The sequence below is a fragment of the Sander vitreus genome, chromosome 11 (assembly GCF_031162955.1).
Source record: "Sander vitreus isolate 19-12246 chromosome 11, sanVit1, whole genome shotgun sequence".
NCBI classification, from domain to species: domain Eukaryota; kingdom Metazoa; phylum Chordata; class Actinopteri; order Perciformes; family Percidae; genus Sander; species Sander vitreus.
Genome location: NC_135865.1, coordinates 27,546,801 through 27,571,356, shown reverse-complemented (window position 1 = coordinate 27,571,356; position 24,556 = coordinate 27,546,801). Strand labels below are relative to the sequence as shown.

At 41.8% G+C, this 24,556-nt stretch overlaps 2 protein-coding genes and 1 long non-coding RNA gene across 7 annotated transcripts in view; 2 read left to right on the top strand and 1 right to left on the bottom strand.

Annotated features, from left to right (window-relative positions):
• Positions 1–697: 697 nt before the first annotated feature.
• sf3b1 (splicing factor 3b, subunit 1) lies at positions 698–16,395 on the top strand. 4 transcript variants are annotated; one of them, XM_078262611.1, is made up of 24 exons: positions 698–773; positions 3,228–3,400; positions 3,654–3,755; positions 3,952–4,066; positions 6,518–6,597; positions 6,725–6,925; positions 7,110–7,584; positions 7,818–7,939; positions 8,055–8,252; positions 8,372–8,473; positions 8,817–8,996; positions 9,090–9,176; positions 9,898–10,168; positions 10,718–10,863; positions 11,016–11,162; positions 11,500–11,625; positions 12,340–12,561; positions 12,675–12,857; positions 12,950–13,061; positions 13,187–13,307; positions 13,403–13,534; positions 13,898–14,170; positions 14,753–14,969; positions 15,752–16,395. In XM_078262611.1, exons 1-24 carry the CDS (start codon positions 746–748, stop codon positions 15,908–15,910), a joined length of 3,972 nt encoding a protein of 1,323 aa, XP_078118737.1. In that variant the 5' UTR covers positions 698–745; the 3' UTR covers positions 15,911–16,395. The 4 variants fall into 4 exon arrangements, 3 of the variants coding, with proteins under 3 accessions (XP_078118737.1, XP_078118739.1, XP_078118738.1); XM_078262612.1 differs by lacking the exons at positions 698–773; positions 3,228–3,400; positions 3,654–3,755; positions 3,952–4,066 and adding an exon at positions 5,389–6,153; XR_013502693.1 differs by lacking the exons at positions 6,725–6,925; positions 7,110–7,584; positions 7,818–7,939; ... (14 more) ...; positions 14,753–14,969; positions 15,752–16,395 and adding an exon at positions 5,356–6,153 and having other exon boundaries at positions 6,518–6,562.
• Positions 13,441–23,790, bottom strand: LOC144525627 (uncharacterized). Its single transcript, XR_013502694.1, has 2 exons — positions 23,153–23,790; positions 13,441–15,024 (listed from the first exon to the last, which is right to left on the bottom strand). It is a non-coding gene; the product is annotated as an uncharacterized LOC144525627 (long non-coding RNA).
• The window catches only part of ankrd44 (ankyrin repeat domain 44), a 44,156-nt gene continuing 43,363 nt past the window's right edge, over positions 23,764–24,556 (top strand). For both annotated transcript variants that reach the window (XM_078262614.1, XM_078262615.1), the window contains exon 1: positions 23,764–23,888. In XM_078262614.1, coding sequence (XP_078118740.1) covers positions 23,862–23,888 — 27 coding nt within the window. In that variant the 5' untranslated portion in view covers positions 23,764–23,861. The remainder of the gene's footprint in view (positions 23,889–24,556) is intronic.

The window sequence follows — 24,556 nt, the reverse complement described above, 5'->3', positions numbered from 1 at the left end:
ACCTTACTAGATTTATTGCCAATTCATTTCTCCATAAAGCAAAGAATCTTGCTGTGGGCTGTGAGTTAAAGATGGTATATGTTATTCCTGATGTATTCATTTGAGCTCCTATTATTTTTAAATATCTTTATTGAAAAAAACAACATTCAATGATACATTTCATTGCTCAATATCATGAGCCAGAGAAAAAAGAATATGACTTAAAATAAAAATAAATAAAAAAAATAGTGTTAATAAAAACGTATAATGGAGATAAATAAACTTCAATAATACGAATGTATAGTAAGGCATGCAGTTTTGTTACTTTGTTTTAGTGTTTATATGTTTGAGAGTGTTAATATATTCACAAAACAGGCTGTAGTAAAATTTACCAAATAAAACCAATAGTTTTTCAATTAATTAAAATGTTAAAAATATAGAATTATATATATTTTTGTTAGGATTCTTTGATTGATGATTGATTTTACATAACATGTTATGTGTCGTTCCAGTCCAAAAAGTAGCCTAACTGAATGAATACAATGGTAAAATAAATGCGTTGCAGATTATGGTTTATTATTGCAAAAATTACATTCGTTTTCAATATCTATACATTTGTAGAAATATAAATGTGAAGGATATATATAGATATAGGCCTATATTGTTTTATTTTCCTTCTTTTATAAAAGGGGGCATGGTTTATTCTTGGTAACGGAACTCTGGATTAACACACTTCCGGTTTCAGACTCGAACAACCACCACCAAAATGGCGAAGATCGCCAAAACGCACGAAGGTAAATTATTTGCAAAACAACACTAAATAGCTTCGGTTTCCGATTACTTTTCATGCTAGGATGTGTCACGGAATGATGTAGTAAATGTCGCAGTGTTTGGAGCACATTCCCATGTATGAATGTGTTGTTTTAAAACGCGATAAGCAGCAGGCCGTGGAACGACGCAACGCGGACGTCTGAGATAATGGCGCTGGTTGATAGCTTTGTAGCTTAGCTACTAGCTAGCTAGTTAGTTACCGTCAACGTGCAAGAGTTGCCCCTTTATGGATATTTATATGCAACTTCGCCACCAGACTCGTCGACGTGATCAGATTAATATCCAAGCATATGTTTTATTGTATGACTAGTACATTGCCTAATCACTATTATTGTCGTTTAAATGCGAATATGGGTGTCGTTTGGCTATCCCAGTTAGCAATAGCTTCATAGAACCACAACACTCGACCACACGTTACGCATAATGGCAAGCTATTTGTGTCATGTTAACTGTTATTGCCTCTGTATCTTGTAATCAGCGGTGGAAGAAGTATTCAGATCCTTTACTTCGTTAAAGGTAACGTTACTGATACACACTGTGAGAATACTCCACTAACGTTACAAGTAAAAGTACTTCATTGAAACAAAAGAAGTGGTGGAAGACCTTCAGATCCTCACTTTAGTAAAGTAACGTTGGTCTACAAAGTACACTCGGTAAAGACTCTACTACAAGTACAATTACTTAATTTAAACACTTCAGTAAAAGAAATGGTGGTGGAGGAAGTATTCAGATCGTTTTACTGAAGTAAAAGTACCAAAACTACATTGTGAAAATACTGTTACAAAAAACGTCCTCCAACCCTACTTTAGTAAAAGTATAATTATAATCGGGAGATATTATGAAGAATGACCAGTGTTGGGAAGAATACTTTCAAAACGTATTCCGTTACAGAGTACAGAATACATGCCCAAAAATGTAATTTGTAACGTGTTACGTTACTCAATCTGAGTAACGTATTCTGAATACTTGGATTACTTCCACATTGAATTGCATTTTATAATGTAGGAATGCGGCCATCACATACAGCTTACTAAACAGGCCTATTCTGGTGTGTTCTTCTGTTCCAACTGGCTGAATGTGTACCTAAATAAGCAGATAGATTTTTGTATTTGTAGTCCAGAACTGCATACTACAAAAATCTAACCGCAGTCTAAGCTACCACGAGCTAATTTTAGCTAACGTTAGCTAACATGTCAAACGGCTCTGGGGCTAGTAAATCAGCACGCAGGAGAATGTAAAGTAACTATTCTAAATACCAACTATTTAAATTGTAACTGTAACGGAATACAGTTACTCATAATTTGTATTCTGAATATGTAACGCCGGTACATGTATTCTGTTACTCCCCAACACTGAGAATGACTCAATGCAGAATAATGTCCCCTGTGACTGTTCTACTTTAATATATAATATCATTAGATTATTGTTACTCATGCATTAATAATGTAAAAGCAGGATTTTACAGGCGCAGTTGGTTGAGCTGAGCTCATTTTGAATCAGACTGCAACTAATGATTTTCATTTTGGATTAATCTGCTGATTTTATCCATTAATCGATTGATTGATTTGTTTGTTTTGTTTTAAAAAAAAAAAGAAATTTAAAGTGAGAAATGGGTGCCTGGGTAGCTCACCTGGTAGAGCAGGCGCCCATAGAGGTTTACTCCTCGACACAGCGGCCGCAGGTTTGACTCCACCCTGCGGCCCTTTGCTGTATGTCATTCCCCCCTCTCTCGCTCCCCTTTAATGTCTTCAGCCGTCCTATATAAATAAAGGCCTCAAATTCCCAAAAAAAACAAGTGAGAAATGTTGTCTCAAGTATCCCAAAGTGACACTGTTCCTAATGTTTGTTTTGTCGAAACCAACCGACCAAACCTCAACATTATTAGTATTACTAATACAATTAAATAATTGATTAAAAGCTGCAAATCTTCACATTTCTGAAGCTGGAACCGTAAAATGTTTTTACATAATAAAAAATAAAAACGCACACACACCCTAATGATCAAAATAGTTTCCAATGTACTACTAATTGATTAACCAGCTAATTGTTTCAGGTGTACTTGTATAATCTGTTGCGTAGTTTAATTTATAACAAAACCTATTTTACAATATCTTCATTTGCTTTGTGTTCAAAAATCTTAATTTAAGTAACTAAACTGTCAGATAAATGTAGTGGAGTAGAAAAGTACAGTGTTTCCCTCTGAGATGTAGTGGTGTAGAAGTAGAAAGCAGCATGGGGAAAGAAGAAAAAAAAAATCAAAAGTAGCTCACATTTGTACTTAAGTAATTGTAATTTAGTTGCATTCCACCACTGCTCGTAGGTAATTGGTCTTAAACATGTTTGTGCCGCAGGGTCAGATTTGTTGGTTAATTATGCAGTTTCTCACCCTCTCGTTTGTTTTCTTGATTTCCCTGTAGACATCGAGGCCCAGATCCTGGAGATCCAGGGGATGAAGGCTACCCTGCTGGAGGAGGGAGATCAGGGGGTGGGCCTGGACTCCACTGGCTTTTATGACCAGGAGATCTACGGAGGCAGCGACAGCCGTTTTGCGGGTTATGTCACTTCAATCGCTGCCAATGAACAGGAGGAAGTAAGTATTTTCATATAAATATTTATCCAGAGTAGTTGCAAAGTCTTTTAATGTAAACTACAGATCTTCCTTTTTTATCTAAATAGTGTTATTATACTGTTACTTTTGGCTGTTACCTTATTCTATCCCAATTCCACAGTTTTTTTTTTTTGGGGAGCTTGACTGCTCCACTTTGCTTGTTGCATATGAGCTAGGAGAGTCTTGCCTTTTTGGTGAGATTTGATTAGACTCTTGTTTCTCTTTCTTTCCTCAGGATGATGAAGAGGATTCAACAACAAGCTTGTTGGGACAGAAGAAGCCAGGGTACCATGCACCAGTGGCGATACTCAATGCCATTCCTCAGTCAGACGAGCAAGTATGTGTTGATTTATTGTCTTAAACATCATGGTTTCATCCCTGTGTTCTTGCTATGAAATGCATTATTTTCGAGTTATGTGATATCGTAGAATAAAGCAGAATTCAAGCAGTTTCTTTTTTGTTCCCTGAAAAGGGTCTTCTACTTTTCAGTTTAGAAATACACTTGCACTCTATCCGCCATCTTTGTTTTGCAGTACGACCCATTTGCAGAGCATCGTCCACCAAAGATCGCAGAGCGGGAAGATGAATACAAAGCCCGGCGCAGACAGATGATCATCTCACCGGAGCGTCTCGACCCTTTTGCAGATGGTAAATTTTTATATTTTTTGACTTCATTACATCTTCCCTATTTGTTCCCCCTTTTTTTCACGGTTCACTTTTTTGTGGCCCCCATGACTACCAATGGTTTCACACCCATAGTTTTGCTGTTTTTAACCCTTCGACCACAATGCAATAGCTTGCTTCCCAGACTCGATGCCTTCCCCGTGGTCATCCTCTGTGGTCCAAGAACATTTTGTGTCCTTGTACGTTTTCTTCCTAATATATGATCTACATATGTATCGACTTTCAACTTTGCAACAACTGTCAGTGTGGGCTCAAAGTTTCTCTTAAGTATTCTGGTTTGGAAAAATATTTTCATGATGTTAAAAATCAGTTTTATCCTGGTGCGTGCAATAAAATAAATTGAAACAAACTATAGGGTTACCATGCATTTTCAGTGGGAGAGGTGGTTAGGTTCTTCAATGTTGTACACCTAACAAACGTGGGTCGCAGATAGGTTGTATGTGAGTCGAAGGGTTAACAATCCCGTGTTGGCTTCAGCCTAAATAATGATGGGAAAGGGAAGTGTCCTTTTGTCGTAGCATATGAGGAATTTAAGTTTGAGGGTTAGCTAAGGTGAAATTAACCTACCAATGAACTGTGCTATGCCATGCCAAGCTCTGTAACTTTTAAAAACGACGACAACCTGCTCCCTCATGGACTGTTTTAGGTCCCAAGGCAGGCAGTGAAGAGAAAAATGCTTGGTCCCTTGGCGTAGTCAATTTAGGATCATATATATCGGGTCATAATCCGGTCTAATTTGTCTTCCCAGTGTCTCTTTGTCTGGGCTGTAATTCAAGAGTCTTGTGGTTACTTACAGTAACCACCTCTGTTGGCTTGTCAAACTTGGTAGATATGCAAGGTGACAAGTTAGTTATAGCCAAGTGTAGCCAGCTTTTCTTATAGACCTGAAGATTAGGCTAATGAATTTATAATTTTTTTTTATAATAAATGGACGTAAAAACTGTGCCTGGAAATGGCGTTGTGCGAGTAGACACATGCAAGAACCTGACCCAGCTAGTTAATCTTTCTTTCCGTTTTTATTGCATCTTCACATTCGCCGACAATGTGAGCTTAAATGGCCCGAGTGCTTAAGGTTTGGTCTAGGTAGGGCTTGTCTGAAGCCTGCATGTAGAGAGAGCTCTTTGTGCAAAGTTATTGTGTAAATATATTTCTATTTTACAACTCTCTCTGTAAAATAGAAATATGTTATCAAGAAAATTGTGTACCACAATACCACAGGCCCATACTAACTGTCCTTAATTTCTCTCCTACAGCAGTACTGCTTTGCCAGTCCTGTACTGCACTCTGTTAAGGGTGCAGCAACTCATCCTGTGTAGGTTATGGGGAACACAGAGAACTGTGCACTTGTCAGTTTGGTCAGGGTCCACTGGCTGCTTGTTTGGGGCCTCTGAGGGGAATCCCAGCCCAGCTACAACAAACCTCACACCCCAAGAGCCTTTTTTTAAGTTTTTATTATTTGGCTTATCAATTTCATACAAATTTAGATTTAAAAGCAATCCCATGCATTCATGATGGAAAACGACCGCCCAAATAATTGACTACATATTTTATCAGTCGCCTTTGTCCTGAAAATGAAGTCAAGATCTAAATGTACAATGATTGGACAATAACCACTGCTGTTATGACAAGTCAATGTGGCTCTGGCATGTCGTATTGTCATATTTCTGACAGTTGGGCTAGATTCATCATCATTTTTTGCCTCATTTTTTTTTTTTTTATATTTGAATGCTAGCGTAGATGCTCACATTTTGTGCAAATGTCATTCCTAGATGTGGCCTCAAATACTTTACTTCATTTTTATATGCTAGTATGAATAATTGGGAACTGGGCCACATGGTCGCCATATGATTTCTTTTTCTAGTTTTGTGGTTATACCCCAAGAAGATGCCTTGTTTTTTTGAGTGCTGTAAATCAATGCAACACAGGTGGTATACTGTTGTGTGTGAGTTCAAACCCTTTTCCAAAGTGTTACTAATGGTAAAGAGAAATTTTCTAGGCTTCTTTTCTGCCGGTTGAAGTCAGACTGCAGAGGGACCCTTGGCACTGAAAGTGTACGTATTCTGAAGAGCACAGCCCAGGACCCCTGCATCAGTGATGGCTATAACTTCTTAATCCACTTTAAGAAAGCACCACAACTTCAGCTCTTCTCTCTATGTATCTGCTTGTTTTTCATTAGAATGATATGACTGTATGTAAGAAAGACAAATGTATGTAAATTTGTATGTAATTCACTAGGAATGATTTGTGCATCAGCTGTTTATAAAAAAAAAAACAAACAGGAACGTAAGTTAATCTGTTGGTAAAGAGAGTCTGGGTTAGCTGGCTGTGTTGTGCTTGCTGTGTTTGTAATAACTTGGGTCCCTAGAGTGTATACTGATGAGTGTCCTTTGTTCTTCTTCGTGCTCTTTCGCGCAGGGGGCAAAACGCCGGACCCCAAGCTGCAAGTCAGGTCGTACGTGGACGTCATGTTGGAGCAGAACCTGTCAAAAGAGGAGGTGTGCAGCCGCTCAGTTTTCTTTTTACTGCAATTTATTTCCAGATGGTGATATATAGAGTCCTGTGGTTTGTTGCAGCACAGTTATCGTTTATTTTTCTGACGTTTTTGAGCATTTTTACTTGTAGAGAGAGATTCGTCAGCAGCTGGCAGAGAAGGCCAAATCTGGGGACCTGAAAGCTGTCAACGGGTCCGCTGCCTCACAAGCTGCTGCCGCCGCCGCAAAACGTAAGCGCCGCTGGGACCAGACAGCTGACCAAACCCCAACTACCGGTAATACTACACCCAAAAAGATTTCCACCTGGGACCAGGCCGACTCCTCTTCTGAGGTGAGCAACCATAGGCGCCTTGTAGTGGCTAAAGATATTCTAGTTAATTCCTCATAAGTACTCCTCTATAACGTAACTTGGTAACAAGAGGGAATCCAGTAATACAGGACAACTATTTTGAAGTTGTAGATTCTCACGCATGTTTTTTAAATCTCATATTTTCTTTGTTTCTGGTCCTTCGTAGACTCCAGGACACACGCCAGGACACACCCCCGCACACACGCCTTCAAGCACCCGATGGGATGAAACGCCCGGCCGCCCTAAAGGCAGCGAGACCCCGGGGGCCACTCCCAGTACCCGCATGTGGGACCCCACTCCCAGTCACACGCCTGCTGGCGCTGCCACCCCTGGCAGGGACACGCCGGGCCATGCCACGCCTGGTCATGGTGGAGCCACGGGAAGCGTACGCAAGAACCGCTGGGACGAAACCCCGAAGACAGAAAGGGAGACCCCGGGACACGGGAGTGGCTGGGCTGAAACGCCTCGCACAGACAGAGGAGATGAGTCCGTGGGCGAGACTCCGACCCCAGGGGCCAGTAAGAGGAAGTCTCGGTGGGATGAAACCCCCGCCAGTCAGATGGGATCCTCAACACCACTACTTACCCCAGGAAAAACGCCCATAGGCACGCCAGCTATGAACATGGCTACCCCAACACCAGGTAAATAAGCCTTAACGTTTTTGGTGCATTATCATTTTCTATTTTGCTTCTTTATTTCTAGTACGTGACTAACTTTTAATGTCTACCATTCTCGTGGTCTTTGTTTGTATTCAGGGAGTTAAAAAAAGAAGGAACCACATTTGCAGAAGCTATATTGTAGTCACAAGGATCCTCAAGCCCCTTCATGGTTTAACTGTGCTTTTAAAATCAGTTTCCTCTTCTGTTTCCGTCAGGTCACCTGATGAGCATGACTCCAGAGCAGCTGCAGGCGTGGAGGTGGGAGAGGGAGATTGATGAGAGGAACCGGCCTCTCACAGACGACGAGCTTGATGCCATGTTCCCAGAGGGATACAAGGTCCCCCCCCCCTTTTTTATTTTTTTTTAATAAATATTCTCTAGTGACAAAAGCATGAGTAAATATAAATTTAAAAGTGGTCACGTAACTGACAGTTTCTTGATCTTCTCCACAGGTCTTGCCTCCACCAGCGGGCTACGTGCCGATCCGAACTCCGGCACGTAAGCTGTCGGCCACGCCTACGCCCATTGGAGGCATGACGGGCTTCCACATGCAAGTGGAGGACCGCACCACGAAACAGATGAATGACCAGCCCTCTGGAAACCTCCCCTTCCTCAAACCGGATGACATCCAGTATTTTGACAAACTGCTGGTGAGCATCAAATTTGTGCGCACAACATGCGTTAAAAAAAAAAAACCCGCTGAGGTGTTTGTTCTGTCTGAATTTCAACATAACGTGTGTTAATGGATAGCTCTGCATGTTTGTGTTAGGTTGAGGTGGACGAATCCACGCTGAGCCCTGAGGAGCAGAAAGAGAGAAAGATCATGAAGTTGCTGCTGAAAATTAAAAATGGAACACCGCCCATGAGAAAGGTTTGTCGCTGTTATTTCCTTACATATGATTTCCAGTGTCCCTTTTTATTAAAACGGTCCCCAAATGTTCTATATTCTCCTTGAGCTCCTCCATTTCTTATCTAAGCACAACAACGGCACCTATGCAAGATCAACACCCAGCACTGAGCCTGTATGTGGCTGCGGTGTGAATATTTGCTTGCTAAAGAATCTCCCCTCAGAGGAGCTGCAGCTTTCAGCAGAGGTCTAAGTGTTGACCACCATGCTGCTGGGAGCCGCGGACAGAAATCATCCGATCTGTTAAGACTGAAGTCCATCGGTCTGTCAAGTCCGTGATTAATCCTCTCCCCTCTCTCGTCTCCAGGCCGCTCTGCGTCAGATCACAGATAAAGCTCGTGAATTTGGAGCAGGCCCCCTGTTCAATCAGATCCTGCCATTGCTCATGTCGCCCACCCTGGAGGACCAGGAGCGCCATCTGCTGGTTAAAGTCATTGACCGCATTCTCTACAAACTGGATGACCTGGTTCGACCATACGTACACAAGGTAGGCTCCGTGTGAAAAAGATGCGCACTTGTTTTTTGTGGATTGCATGTGAGGAACTTTACCAACTTCACTAACCGCCCTCTTTGTGTCCAGATCCTGGTGGTGATTGAGCCCCTGCTGATTGATGAGGACTACTATGCCAGAGTAGAAGGCCGAGAAATCATCTCCAACTTGGCAAAGGTAATGTGGGGCACATTATTTATTTATTTATTTATTTTTTACGCTCACTCTTGCTTCCTGCGAACTATTCTCGCCTGTTCAACCAGTCCGTGGTTCAGATCAGGGCTAGTTGTTTGCTAGATTAACACCAACACGAGAGCTATCAGACCTGATGTTTTATTCCTCGTCTGTTCTCAACCTGCACCCGTTGGTTACAATTAGATATTCATATGAATTTGCATCATGTTCCAAAACGTGATGCAAATGATGTAATTTAAAATGTTGTGGTTTGATGTGTGCTGCTTCACTTAATGTCAAGAGCCTGAGCTAGCCGTTGGTTACAATTTTAGATATTCAATTGACAGAATTTAGATTTTTTTTTTTTTGCCACTGTTGATTTTATGCAGACTTGTTGACCTCTTGAATTTTAATTTTAGGAAGTACTCTCTGTTTAAGTTGTAAGTCTGCTGACTGGTGCTGTCAGGGGTTATATTAGTTATTCCTGTGTTTTGTCATTTCTGATCAGCAGAATTTACATGAATCACGATAGCTGAACCTTTTTATTTTCATTTTAATTGCCACTTTAGCCAAGGGTCATCCCCAAACATTATTGAAGTTTATTATGAAAATATCTAGTTTATTTTTAAGAAAAGCCGTTTTGCGTCTCTGATTTCAATTGGTCACTAAATGTCTGGAGATCTGACTCAGATATTTGACATTCGTCTCCTTCTGTCTGCCTCAGGCGGCCGGTCTGGCCACGATGATCTCCACAATGCGACCCGATATCGACAACATGGACGAGTATGTCAGAAACACTACAGCCCGAGCCTTCGCCGTGGTGGCCTCTGCTCTTGGTATTCCCTCTCTCCTGCCGTTTCTCAAAGCCGTGTGTAAAAGCAAGAAGTCCTGGCAGGCCAGGCACACGGGCATCAAGATCGTGCAGCAGATCGCCATCCTCATGGGCTGCGCCATTCTGCCCCACCTGCGCAGCTTGGTGGAGATCATCGAACACGGTCAGTCATGTTTGCATTTAATGGTGTTTGCAGGTCCTTGCAGACTTAATTAATGTTAAATGCAGTTCATTACAGCCTTTTTTAGGTTTTATTTTCACAAATTTATTATTCACAAATCTCAATTTGACCCCCCCAAAAAAAAAGTCCATTGGTCTACTTTTAAAATGATTCAACCACAGTTTATATGAAATCAATCGTCTGAGTATGTGCAATTAATAACATGAGATTAGAACTTTATTTATCCCAGAAATGGTTGTGCAGCGGTTGCAGTACAAAGTAGAAAGAGTGCAAGTGAAATATATTTGTTTTAATGCCAGTTTACTGTTTCTTTTGTTCTTTTTTTGTTTTTTATAAATTGTTACATGAATAAATACTAACTATAACTACTAACTAAAAATATAAACCCTAATCTGAACCCTAAAATGGATTTAAAAAGTACTTCAAGTTGTACGAAACCTGCAGATACAGTTTCATAAACATGGTCATAATGTCGCGAATGAAATGTGCTCAACCTCTGACTGTTTTGTTTTTCACCGTGTGACGCCACAGGTCTGGTGGACGAGCAGCAGAAGGTGAGGACCATCAGTGCCCTGGCTATAGCTGCCCTCGCTGAAGCTGCTACGCCCTACGGTATCGAATCCTTTGACTCGGTCCTCAAGCCGCTCTGGAAGGGTATCAGACAGCACAGAGGAAAGGTAAGAAGTCATGTTTTTGGAGGGAAGAACAGGGTGGATATTTGCTTGCCATAAAGTCTCATTGGAGCATCAGACAAATGCATTGATTATTAATCTGCAAGTCGTAAGCGGAGTTTGTATTGACAATACTTTTTGTCACTCTTTGTTGCCAGGGTCTGGCTGCTTTCCTGAAAGCTATCGGTTACCTGATCCCACTGATGGACGCCGAGTATGCAAACTACTACACCAGAGAGGTGATGCTGATCCTCATCAGAGAGTTCCAGTCCCCTGACGAGGAGATGAAGAAGATTGTACTCAAGGTAAGCGAGGGGGAAGAATAACTTGTCTTGCATACTTCTGTAGCCAAAAAAACAAACATGCTTCTATAAACGTTGGCTAACTTCCTGCGACTCATTCTCGCCTGTTCAGCCACTACATGGTTGCGTCAGGGCTAGTATGTCGCTAGATGAACACCAGCATGAGAATTGGCAGAGCGGATAACTGCGTCTACTCTGTTCTCACCCTGCACCCGTTGGTTACACCGGACTAATCAGCATTGTGTCTGAACTCGAATGCCAGAGGTCCAAAGAAACACTGCAACCTTGTTGATGTCCTCAGCGTCCTTCTCTGACCTGCATCTGTGCTTTTGTCTCATAGGTGGTGAAGCAGTGTTGTGGCACGGACGGTGTAGAAGCCAACTACATTAAGACAGAGATCCTGCCCCCCTTCTTCAAGCACTTCTGGCAGCACAGGATGGCTCTGGACCGACGCAACTACAGACAGGTTAGCAAACAGAAGTTTGTGTTTAACTCAAGATGCCTAAAAATATCAACAACTTGACTGTCCATTCCTCTGACACTAGATCAATATAATTACCTTTTTACATGTGATTTAAATCCTGAAGTGTATATATTCAGATGTTTTAAAAAAAAAAAAATGCATTCAGCAGAACTTACTATGTGCCACAGCCTGTCTTTATTGGATTAAGATGTAGGCTGCTTCCTGCGAACTATTCTCGCCTGTTCAACCAGTCCGTGGTTCAGATCAGGGCTAGTTGTTTGCTAGATTAACACCAACACGAGAGCTATCAGACCTGATGTTTTATTCCTCGTCTGTTCTCAACCTGCACCCGTTGGTTACAATTAGATATTCATATGAATTTGCATCATGTTCCAAAACGTGATGCAAATGATGTAATTTAAAATGTTGTGGTTTGATGTGTGCTGCTTCACTTAATGTCAAGAGCCTGAGCTAGCTACACAAAATATCAACTTTTTTGTACAGTTGTGGCATTGTATATTTTGCCTAAACTCAAAACTTGCGAGTATAAAAATAGATTTACCATACTGTAGGAATTTTACCGTTGTCCTCACCAGAGCTCTTTAAACAAGAAATGTTGTGATCTTTTTTTTCTGTTTGTGGGGTGTATGGGATTTTCTATAGCGTTTGCACACCTCCCACACATGATTTTCATGTGGTCTCTCTCCCCCCGAACAGTTGGTGGACACCACAGTGGAGCTGGCCAACAAAGTGGGAGCAGCAGAGATCATTTCTCGCATCGTTGATGACCTGAAAGACGAGGCGGAGCAGTACAGAAAGATGGTGATGGAGACCATCGAGAAGATCATGGGCAACCTGGGTGCAGCTGACATCGACCACAAGCTGGAGGAGCAGTTGATCGACGGTATTCTGTATGCCTTCCAGGAACAGACAACGGAGGTGAGAGGGAGGATATATATGATGCAACGTCGAGATTTTCGAGCACAAGATGAAGCCTCTCTTCGCGGAGTTTTTCTGTTTTGTTAATTTCACCCCTTCTCGATTTCCTCCAGGACTCCGTGATGCTGAATGGTTTCGGCACAGTGGTGAACGCCCTCGGGAAGCGCGTGAAACCCTACCTGCCTCAGATCTGTGGTACGGTGCTGTGGCGTCTCAACAACAAGTCCGCCAAAGTCCGTCAGCAGGCTGCCGACCTGATCTCCCGTACAGCCGTGGTCATGAAGACTTGCCAGGAGGTAAACTATGAAGACACACACACAGACTCGAAGACACAACCATAAAACGTATTCTAGAAACTAATGGCTGTTCTGTTTGTCTGTCACCGCAGGAAAAGCTGATGGGTCACTTGGGTGTGGTGCTGTACGAGTACCTGGGAGAGGAGTACCCGGAGGTGTTGGGTAGCATCCTGGGAGCATTGAAGGCCATCGTTAACGTCATCGGTATGTCTCCTCATTGCATCAACGATCGGCGCATTTTCAAGGATAACCCCGTTTTTAGCTTTGATTCAGGGTTTAGAGAAGGAAGCTTTTGGATAGCTGTTGGATCATTTTTCTTCTCATTTCAGGTATGCACAAGATGACTCCGCCAATCAAAGACCTGCTTCCTCGTTTGACTCCCATCCTGAAGAACAGACACGAGAAAGTGCAGGAGAACTGTATCGACCTGGTGGGCAGGATCGCTGACAGGTGGGTCGAATAAAACCTCCAGATTGACACCCCCTATGGATCTGATTGTGGTGCATTACTAGTATCTGTATCCTAACTTGTCGTGTATATTCTAGGGGTGCTGAATATGTGTCGGCCAGGGAGTGGATGAGGATTTGTTTCGAACTGCTGGAGCTGCTGAAGGCTCACAAAAAGGCCATCCGCAGAGCTACTGTCAACACATTTGGTTACATCGCCAAAGCCATCGGGTGAGTGCCGTCGAGATCTTCATAAATACCAAATGTGTTTGTTTAATTTTCTCTGTTCAGGGAATGTACAGCATTGGATTTAATTTCCTTAAATTGATGTACAAATTCACTCATTTTCAGAAGTCTAAAAGGAATTATTAATTTCATACTACAGCTGGGCAATATATTTATTATATCGATATCGTGATATGAGACTAGATATCGTCTTAGATTTTGGATATCGTAATATGGCAGAAGTGTTGTCTTTTCCTGGTTTTAAAGGCTGCATTACAGTAAAGTGATGTCATTTTCTGAAATATCGTCTTTCTTTTTACAAATGTATTCTTAACCACCACTTTCCTCTTCCTTTCTCCTTCCTCTCAGCCCCCACGATGTCTTGGCCACGCTGCTCAATAATCTGAAGGTCCAGGAGCGTCAGAACAGAGTCTGCACGACCGTGGCCATCGCCATCGTCGCCGAGACCTGTTCACCGTTCACTGTGCTGCCGGCGCTCATGAACGAATACCGCGTGCCTGAGCTCAATGTGCAGAACGGCGTGCTCAAGTCCCTCTCCTTCCTGTTTGAGTACATCGGAGAGATGGGCAAGGACTACATCTACGCCGTCACGCCGCTGCTGGAGGACGCGCTCATGGACAGGTGAGTTCTGAAGACGAGGTTTTTTTTTTGTATCCTCGGTTTCCCTTAAAGGCCAATTTATGCTTCTGCGTTAAATGGACGCCGTGGGTACGTCTGTAGCTACGTGGAGATACGAACCCTACGCCGTGGCCTAACGTGCAGCTCTCAAAAAAATGGAACTACACATCACGGCGATGCAGACCGCAACAACTGTGATTGGTCCGCTCGACCGTGGCTTGGTAGCGTTGCATCCCCCCCGACTCATTTCCTGGTTATTGTTCTCCATAAATATAAACAACATGAAATCAAGGAGAGGGTTAACTTTTCCTGCTACAGGTTACCGACCGTGGTCAGAAAGAACAGGGGAGACACTTTGTTTCTCTCACTACGACTCTAGAGAACGCTACTCGCTCTGAAGCTAATCACCGTCACTCCCTATGCACGCACGCACGCTTGGCTTTCACTCTATACTTGCCTTGTCACATGGACGTTGTAAAAACACAAAAGAGTGATAGTTAAAATGTATGACACAAATGAACATGTTGCTTCTGGTTTGTAATTTCCACCAATAACTGTTGACCGTGTACTGGTGTCCTCCTGCAGAGACCTGGTCCACCGACAGACAGCCAGCGCCGTGGTCCAGCACATGTCTCTGGGCGTCTACGGTTTCGGCTGTGAAGACTCCCTCAACCACTTGCTGAACTACGTGTGGCCCAATGTATTTGAGACGTCGCCTCATGTGATCCAGGCGGTTATGGGCGCCCTGGAGGGGCTGAGGGTCGCCATCGGGCCCTGCCGCATGCTGCAGTACTGCTTACAGGTGAGGACCACCAGAACATTGAAAGGGGTCAGCTCCAGTGGTAAAGATGGGACACCTGATAAACAAAGATTAGATGGAAGAAGTTTGCAAATAATAAATAGGCCAGAAATTGAAGTTAATGATAATTCGTCAGTGACTGACTTCATTCATTTTTAAAAATACAAACAAATGTATTTGTATATTTTATCAAAAATATGAAGTTGATTTTTTTTTTTTTTTTAATGATAGCAATTTTTTTTTAACAACTTACAACTGATTCTTTTTAAAATACTACACACTTTATTGTCATGGGATCTGATATTTGAGAATTTGCATTTTTTTTTCTCCATTTCATATCATTTAAAATTGGCGTTTTGTGCTACTTGATTGGACAAAATAACCAATTTGTAGATGTCACTTCGAGCACTGGTCACTTATGTCATCATTTGTGGTATAAAATGAACAATTGATTAGTTAAAAATAATCCAGACTTATTGTTAATAGATTTAGTTTTAGTTGTAAAAACCAGCTGGCATGAGTACAGATATTGTACTTCTGGTCCAATAACTGTTAAAGTAGGTAACCTGTTTTGGAATTGAGTTTTGTGGATAAAGAAATACACAGGATGGTGACGGCACAACTAGTACCACTTATAGAATAATGCTCTGAGGAAGGAAATGTGTTGCAACAGTGAAACATTTTTAATCATCAGGGTGCGAACTCTTTAATTGAATGTGTTGGATAACTAAAGTTCAACGTCACTGTGAATAAGCCTCTCATTACTGCGTTGCTTGTATCTCCAGGGCTTGTTCCATCCAGCCAGGAAGGTGCGAGACGTCTACTGGAAGATTTACAACTCCATCTACATCGGCTCACAGGACGCCCTCATCGCTCACTACCCACAAGTCTACAACGACGAGAAAAACATGTACGTCCGCTACGAACTAGATTACGTCTTGTAAATATGAATTCATGTGCTCGCCACTTTTCTCCTCCCCTCAACTTTCACTCTACATTGTCGTCTCTAATCTCGGTCTAGGACTGAGTAACTTTTTATTTAGCAACTGTGATGTTTCCCCGGGTAAAACAATCCAACACGGGCCACAATGAGCCTCTGTTTGGTGCCACTTTTGACACTGAATTGAAAAATGAGCATGTAACTAGGAGAAATAAGAGGAACATTGTAGAGTGTGTATGTATTTTTTTTTTTTTTTTACTCTGAGTGTAACCTGTAAGGAATGGCCGAGGTCAGAAGAGCCTTGATACGAAAAATGCAGAGCAAGTCATAATGTTTTAAATATGTGGTTTATTTTTTTGTTTGTGTGTATTGATAGGCCTCTGTACAGGCTGATCCCTTTACACACCTTCTCCACGTTTCCCACCTCTGTTCTTATTCGATTGTTGCTTTATTTAACCGAATAAAAAATTTTTGTGTATAAAACTCCAATTTCTGTGTATCGAGTTTATTTTCTTCATACAACTTGAACTGTGTGTGAATATGGACATTAATACACACAAATTGTAGCCAGTGTTTTCCCTAGGTTTGTGGATGACTTAAGTTCACGTATTTGGTGGGGGGGGTTAGGGGCCCGCACTGAAGAAAATATTACATTTTTCAATTAAACATGTAATTTCACATTTTGAACAATTATTACTGTGTCTAAAACGTTGGAAAAGCTAGAGCAGATGAATAACATCCAGCTCAGTGGAGGAAGGCTCTTCCAATGGATAAGTTTTACTCTCCATAACAAAGTGACAAATGTCATTTTGAGTGTAATTAAAGGATTATTATTCTCTCCTAGGCCAAAAATGGCTTTCATAAGATGTGACTGAAATAGAATTTTAATTTTTTTATGATCAATTTTTTATGTTTTTAATATACAACATACAGAACAAATAAATGCACCTCTGCGGTCTCGAGGAAAACGAACCAATATACAAAAACCGAAATCGCACCTTGCCTAGTCACTCTCCTCTATTTCTTCTGATGGTGAGGTCATTAGGCAGGTTTTGCAGGTTTTCCTACTTACAAAGCATGTAGAGGTCTGTAATTTTTATCATAGGTACACTTCAACTGTGACAGACGGAATCTAAAACAAAAATCCAGAAAATCACATTGTATGATTTTTAAATAATTAATTTGCATTTTATTGCATGACATAAGTATTTGATCACCTACCAACCAGTAAGAATTCCGGCTCTCACAGACCTGTTAGTTTTTCTTTAAGAAGCCCTCCTGTTCTCCACTCATTACCTGTATTAACTGCACCTGTTTGAACTTGTTACCTGTATAAAAGACACCTGTCCACACACTCAATCAAACAGACTCCAACCTCTCCACAATGGCCAAGACCAGAGAGCTGTGTAAGGACATCAGGGATAAAATTGTAGACCTGCACAAGGCTGGGGTGGGCTACAGGACAACAGGCAAGCAGCTTGGTGAGAAGGCAACAACTGTTGGCGCAATTATTAGAAAATGGAAGAAGTTCAAGATGACGGTCAATCTCCCTCGGTCTGGGGCTCCATGCAAGATCTCACCTTGTGGGGCATCAATGATCATGAGGAAGGTGAGGAATCAGCCCAGAACTACACGACAGGACCTGGTCAATGACCTGAAGAGAGCTGGGACCACAGTCTCAAAGAAAACCATTAGTAACACACTACGCCGTCATGGATTAAAATCCTGCAGCGCACGCAAGGTCCCCCTGCTCAAGCCAGCACATGTCCAGGCCCGTCTGAAGTTTGCAATGACCATCTGGATGATCCAGAGGAGGAATGGGAGAAGGTCATGTGGTCTGATGAGACAAAAATAGAGCTTTTTGGTCTAAACTCCACTCGCCGTGTTTGGAGGAAGAAGAAGGATGAGTACAACCCCAAGAACACCATCCCAACCGTGAAGCATGGAGGTGGAAACATCATTCTTTGGGGATGCTTTTTCTGCAAAGGGACAGGACGACTACACCGTATTGAGGGGAGGATGGATGGGGCCATGTATCGCGAGATCTTGGCCAACAACCTCCTTCCCTCAGTAAGAGCATTGAAGATGGGTCGTGGCTGGGTCTTCCAGCATGACAACGACCCGAAACACACAGCCAGGGCAACTAAGGAGTGGCTCCGTAAGAAGCATCACAAGGTCCTGGAGTGTCCTAGCCAGTCTCCAGACCTGAACCCAATAGAAAATCTTTGGAGGGAGCTGAAAGTCTGTATTGCCCAGCGACAGCCCCGAAACCTGAAGGATCTGGAGAAGGTCTGTATGGAGGAGTGGGCCGAAATCCCTGCTGCAGTGTGTGCAAACCTGGTCAAGAACTACAGGAAACGTATGATCTCTGTAATTGCAAACAAAGGTTTCTGTACCAAAATTAAATGCATGTTTTTTCTGATGTATCAAATACTTATGTCATGCAATGAAATGCTAATTAATTACTTAAAAATCATACAATGTGATTTTCTGGATTTTAGATTCCATCTCACACAGTTGAAGAGTACCTATGATAAAAATTGCAGACCTCTACATGCTTTGTAAGTGGGAAAACCTGCAAAATCGGCAGTGTATCAAATACTTGTTCTCTCTACTGTATCTCTTTCTGAAATACCATTCTGAAAATATTCTTAAATAACCTGTGATTGGCCAAAGTCTCCCGTTACCAGCACGATTTTCTAAAGCCTAATAATGGAGCCAAGATGAAGTGCAGAAGTTTAGTTTTCTCTCAGACCACTTGAGTAACAATATGCTGAAAGGTTATTATAAGTTTTGCCCAATGACTGCCGTCCCCAGCTTTAATATTGCAGGGGCCACTGGCAGTGTCGCTCCACAATCATATAGCTGAGGTACAAATTGGGAATTCACTTGCAGTAGTATGCATGACAGCTCATAGACACACAATGGAAAAAAAAAAAAAAACCCTCCCTCACTCACCACTGCTGCACAGCCAGTTTCATGTGCTTTGACCCAGATTCCCTGGCAGACTGTGTGTGTGTGTGTGTGTGTGTGTGTGTGTGTGTGTGTGTGTGTGTGTGAGAGACTGTAGCAGAGGGATATCCCTTGAAAACTAGAGGCAAATGTGTATACAGGTGCTGGTCATATAATTAGAATATCATGAAAATGTTGATTTATGTCAGTAATTCCATTCAAAAAGTGAAATTTGTATATTATATTCATTCATCACACAGAGTGATATATTTCAAATGTTCATTTCTTTTAAATGTGATGATTATAACTGACAACTAATGAAAATCCCAAATTCAGTATCTCCGAAAATTTGAATATTACTTAAGACCAATACAGGACCTCAGAAAACACAGTGGACCAACACCAGCAGATGACATGGCACCCCAAACCATCACTGACTGTGGAAACTTTACACTGGACTTCAAGCAACGTGGATTCTGTGCCTCTCCTCTCTTCCTCCAGACTCTGGGACCTTGATTTCCAAAGGAAATGCAAAATGTACTTTCATCAGAGAACATAACTTTGGACCACGCAGCAGCAGTCCAGTCCTTTTTGTCTTTAGCCCAGGCGAGACACTTCTGACGCTGTGTCTTGTTCAGGAGTGGCTTGACACAAGGAATGCGACAGCTGAAACCCATGTCTTGCATACGTCTGTGCGTGGTGGTTCTTGAAGCACTGACTCCAGCTGCAGTCCACTCTTTGTGAATCTCCCCCACATGTTTGAATGGGTTTTATATGTCTTGCCCTCCTTGTGCAAGGTGTCAATGGTCGTCTTTTGGACAGCTGTCAAGTCAGCAGTCTTCCCCATGATTGTGTAGCCTACAGAACTAGACTGAGAGACCATTTAAAGGTTTTGAGTTTTGAACCTTGTCACAATATTCTAATTTTCTGAGATACTGAATTTGGGGTTTTCATTAGTTGTCAGTTCTAATCATCAACATTAAAAGAAATAAACACTTGAAATATATCAGTCTGAGTGGAATGAATGTATACATTATACAAGTTTTTGAATGGAATTACTGAAATAAATCAACTTTTTCATGATATTCTAATTATATGACCAACCATTTGATAAATAGAAGGCCTGTACAGTTGGTACTTATTTATGGCTCACAATCATTCACATTTGGTTGAGCAGCAGCTTATCTGACCCAGGTCAAATATCCCTGCTGCTGTGTGGTTGGTTTGCTTTGAGGCTAATTGGTTGAATGCATGCATTTGATCATGTATCATTTATCATGTTTCAAGTGATTAATGTCATAATCTCATCTAATTTAAACTAGGTCCTGTGTTGTGTGGTGCTGAGTTGAATGTTGTTATGTCTCATTATTTTGGTTGTTTTTCTTTCTGTGATGTATTGAATGTTTGGTTTGGTGGTTGTTTTTATTGTAATTATGCACGGCAATGTATAGCTGCACAAGTTTTGGGTGGACTCTAGGAAGAATAGCTGTGGCTATGGCCCCCAGCTAATGGAGATCCCAATAAATCAAATCAAATCAAATCATGTGATGATTGTGGCCCTGTAAGGCTGCTCTAAATGGTAACATCAGCATGCTCTCAATGACATAAACATATTCTTTGTAAATCTTTACAATCATTCACAGAAAGAACCAAGCAGACCTACGTTGTTGCACGATCCAAATTTTCTTAAAAACCTGCCATTTTCAGCATGTGGCTTGCTAGCTCGAAGGTTGTTTTTTGCCAAAGTGAAGTGATTTTGAGAACGGTAACACACAGATGTCAGGCTTTATTCTAGAAATATACTTCAGTGGACTTGTGGTGGTGGAGTTTTGATGTTTTTTATTAATTATGTTCGAGACACAATAAAGAGCCTCTTCAGTTTCCTTCCCTCTAGAACCTTTGGAATGCATCTCCATGAAGAATACATGGTGGTGTCTCGTGTGTGTGTGTGTGTGCGTGTGTGTGTGTGTGTGTGTGTGTGTGTGTGTGTGTGTGTGTGCGTCAACACTGGGAAGTAACCTGCCCCTGGGGGAGATGACTGTGATTAAAAAAGTTTCCACAGTGAAACATTGTGTACATGAAATGACACGAGCAGTAATGTAGTAGGATAATAATCTGAGATTGCAGACGCAAAACAACAAACTTTAAAAAGCTTACAAGTTTGTTGTTTCTTTTTTTTAAGGACCATTCTTGGGATTTTGCAGGTTTTAAACCATTTGCTCAAAATCTCAATATATAATAATAAATATATTGTACTATGAATGACTTGTAAGAACTTAGTGTTTTCACAGTTTTCCTTCCCTTACCAGCAGCGTTTAGCATCCATTAAGTTCTGTATGAAAATCTTGATCATTTACAACAATAATTTCATAAAAGAGAAGGTTGTGGGTTTGTGATGGTGGAAAGTTTCCAAAGACTTATTGTCATGTAGCTCAAAGGGATAGTTTGAATGTTTTGAAGTTGGCTTGTATGTAGGTACTTCTCCATAGTTAGTGTATTAGCTACAAAAGATGGCGGTCGCCACGCCCCCAGCGGCATGTAAACATGAACGCAAGTGTCTTTATAATCTATCTTTTCAATAAACTGTCTGTACACTTACAAAGTTCTCAATGCTTCGGTTAACATTTAGGGACCCTCATTATGCTACCGTTGAAGTGTGGTGATATTTTGAGCCTTTTTAGTGGTATAAATAGCGATTTGTTTTTACGTTCCCTGTGCCCCGAATACTAGCGTTGTAAGCTAATCAGCGGTCCACGCTAGTGGCTTTCAAGCTCCAAACTCATTCGATTAGCATGAAAACATGTCCCAGAGAGCGACAGAGTGGGTACACATCTGTTAATAACCCCTAGGTTCGTTTTGCGCCGGAATTGTCTAAGGGCCTGAACAGTGATATGCCCCTTTAAACAGATCTAATCCTCATATAACCTACATCACACTAGTCTCTTATATTAGTGGTTCCCAACCTTTTTGATCTGATGTACCCCCACAGTCCTGTTAGATGATCTCCCGTACCCCTTCATTGATTCCCAATGTGTTCCAAATAACACTATTAGCTATATAAAAGCGGATATTATTACTTTTTTTCATACAATTCAATATTAAGGTTGGTTTGGTCAACATTGTACTACTACTACTTGGGAGTGAAGCTGAGTGTTTCAACCGTTTATCCATTACTTTTAGCTAACGTTAAATATTTGAACTGTTTAGCTAGTCAGTAGTTTTAGCTAACTATTTGGACTGTTTAGTCAGTAGTTTTAGCTAACTATTTGGACTGTTTAGTCAGTAGTTTTAGCTAACTATTTGGACTGTTTAGTCAGTAGTTTTAGCTAACTATTTGGACTGTTTAGTCAGTAGTTTTAGCTAACTATTTGGACTGTTTAGTCAGTAGTTTTAGCTAACTATTTGGACTGTTTAGTCAGTAGTTTTAGCTAACTATTTGGACTGTTTAGTCAGTAGTTTTAGCTAACTATTTGGACTGTTTAGTCAGTAGTTTTAGCTAACTATTTGGACTGTTTAGTCAGTAGTTTTAGCTAACTATTTGGACTGTTTAGTCAGTAGTTTTAGCTAACTATTACAACTGTTTAGTCAGTAGTTTTAGCTAACTATTTGAACTGTTTAGTCAGTAGTTTCAGCTAACTATTTGAGCTGTTTAGTCAGTAGTTTTAGCTAACTATTTGGACTGTTTAGTCAGTAGTTTTAGCTAACTATTTGGACTGTTTAGTCAGTAGTTTTAGCTAACTATTTGAGCTGTTTAGTCAGTAGTTTTAGCTAACTATTTGGACTGTTTAGTCAATAATTTTAACTAACCATTTCAGTTGATTATGAATTACTTAGCTACCTGTTTAAAATGCCAGTGTCCAGGTGCTAGAGCTGATAATAGAACCGTCAGACACCGCCTACCAAGAGCCTGGGTCTGTCCGAGGTTTCTTCCTAAAGCGAGTTTTTCCTTGCCACTGTCGCATTTACGCACTTATACATGCTCTTGGGGGAATCACTGGAATTGTTGGGTCTTTGTAAATTATAGAGTGTGGTCTAGACCTCCTCTATCCGTAAAGTGTCCTGAGATAACTCTTGTTATGATTTGATACTATAAATACAATTGAATTGAAAAATTGAATTGAATTATTCTTTCAAATTCTGCTCCACAATCTTTCCAAGTGTAAGGTATTGTGTAACCTCTCAGTTGAAGGTTAAGAAGGAAGTCACAATAAAAGCTCTAATAAAATACCGTACGTAACGTTACCCCCGGAGTACAAGTACCCTGGGTTGGGAAACACCGTCTAATTTCATGCACCTTGATTTATTACTTTTGGAGGCTGCTGTTGAAAATGTGTTGTTCCCTCTGTGTCCAATGGAGGGCAGCAGCGAGGAGGTGCTGGTTGTTGATGCTGAGGAAGCAGCTCCTCCACTTCTGCATCTGAGAGGAGGAGGAGGAGGAGGAGGAGGAGGAGGCGGGAGGAGAGACAGGCTCCGACTTCCTGTGTGATCTCCGTTCAGCTGAATTCAGCCTGGCTGCTTCTCCGGGAGGCTAGTGGCTTTACTGACCGGGCAGGAGGGAGGCTTCTGTGGGTAGTGTATGGCTCGGAGAGACGCCTGGGAGCTCTGTGCATCACCAGCATCAGCAGAAACGTTAGCAGCAGTAGCAGCAGCAGCGGCGGCCATACATGTGGATTGTTTTGGGTCAAACCGTTCCTGCTTCCCCGCCTCCCTGCGACTCCCGAGCGGCCGCCTCTGCTCCGCAGCGTCGCCTCAGATAGCGTGAGTGGAGCCGGGCTGCTGGCCCCTGGTGCTCGCACCCGGCCTTCATCACCATCACCCGCCACTTGTGTGCCTGCTACAGAGCTACGAGAAGCCTGCTACAAGCTGCTACAGCTACAAGTCCCGCAGGAAGTCCGGAGGAAGGAGAGGAGGAGGAGAAGGAGGAGGAGCGGGGCGCAGCATCGCACCGTGCATGGTGCTGCGGTGTCGGAGGGAGTGGATGAACAGCCGGAGCTGACCCAGAGATGGCTGTCCTCAAACTGGCCGACCAGGTAGACGTGCTAGCTGTTAGCTTAGCATCTAAACAGGCAACAGATTTGACGCTTCATCCCACTGCTGTTTGGTAGAAATGTATTTTTAATGTCTTTGTGTCGCCACTTTGGGCACAACTGAGAGAACATAAAGCACATTTCTCTCCTGCAAACCGAGCACAGAACACATTCATAAAGCTGCACAAAACTGCACGTCGCTAATGTCCTGATTTTGTCGGTATCATTTTCGGTGCTCTGTTAAAATTAGGACAGCCCACTTCACTTACACTTCCTGCTCTGTCTTTTTCCGCAAAGCGTCAACGCTGCAAACCGCAAAATATCCTCAATAATCAAGATGTATCTGCAGCTAAATGCAGATTTATGTCTCCTCAGGGCTGAAATGTGGTGCACAAATTAGTGTTTAATGTGAAGGACCAACTCATGCATAAAAAAAGAGTCAATTTCTGATAAGATTTCATGCCAAGGAGACATATTTGAGAAACAATCTCACCTCAAGGTCTACTGAGTTGCAGCTCTGGAGCTTTTGGTAGTAATGCTCCTCAGCAGAGTTTCAATCTCACTTTTACACTTAAACTTAGACAAATGGTCTTTTAAAGTGTGCACACAAATTGAGATTTGAACATGTACATCTTTGGTGTATGCTGAGGAAGATGGTGTGAAAGCTGGTG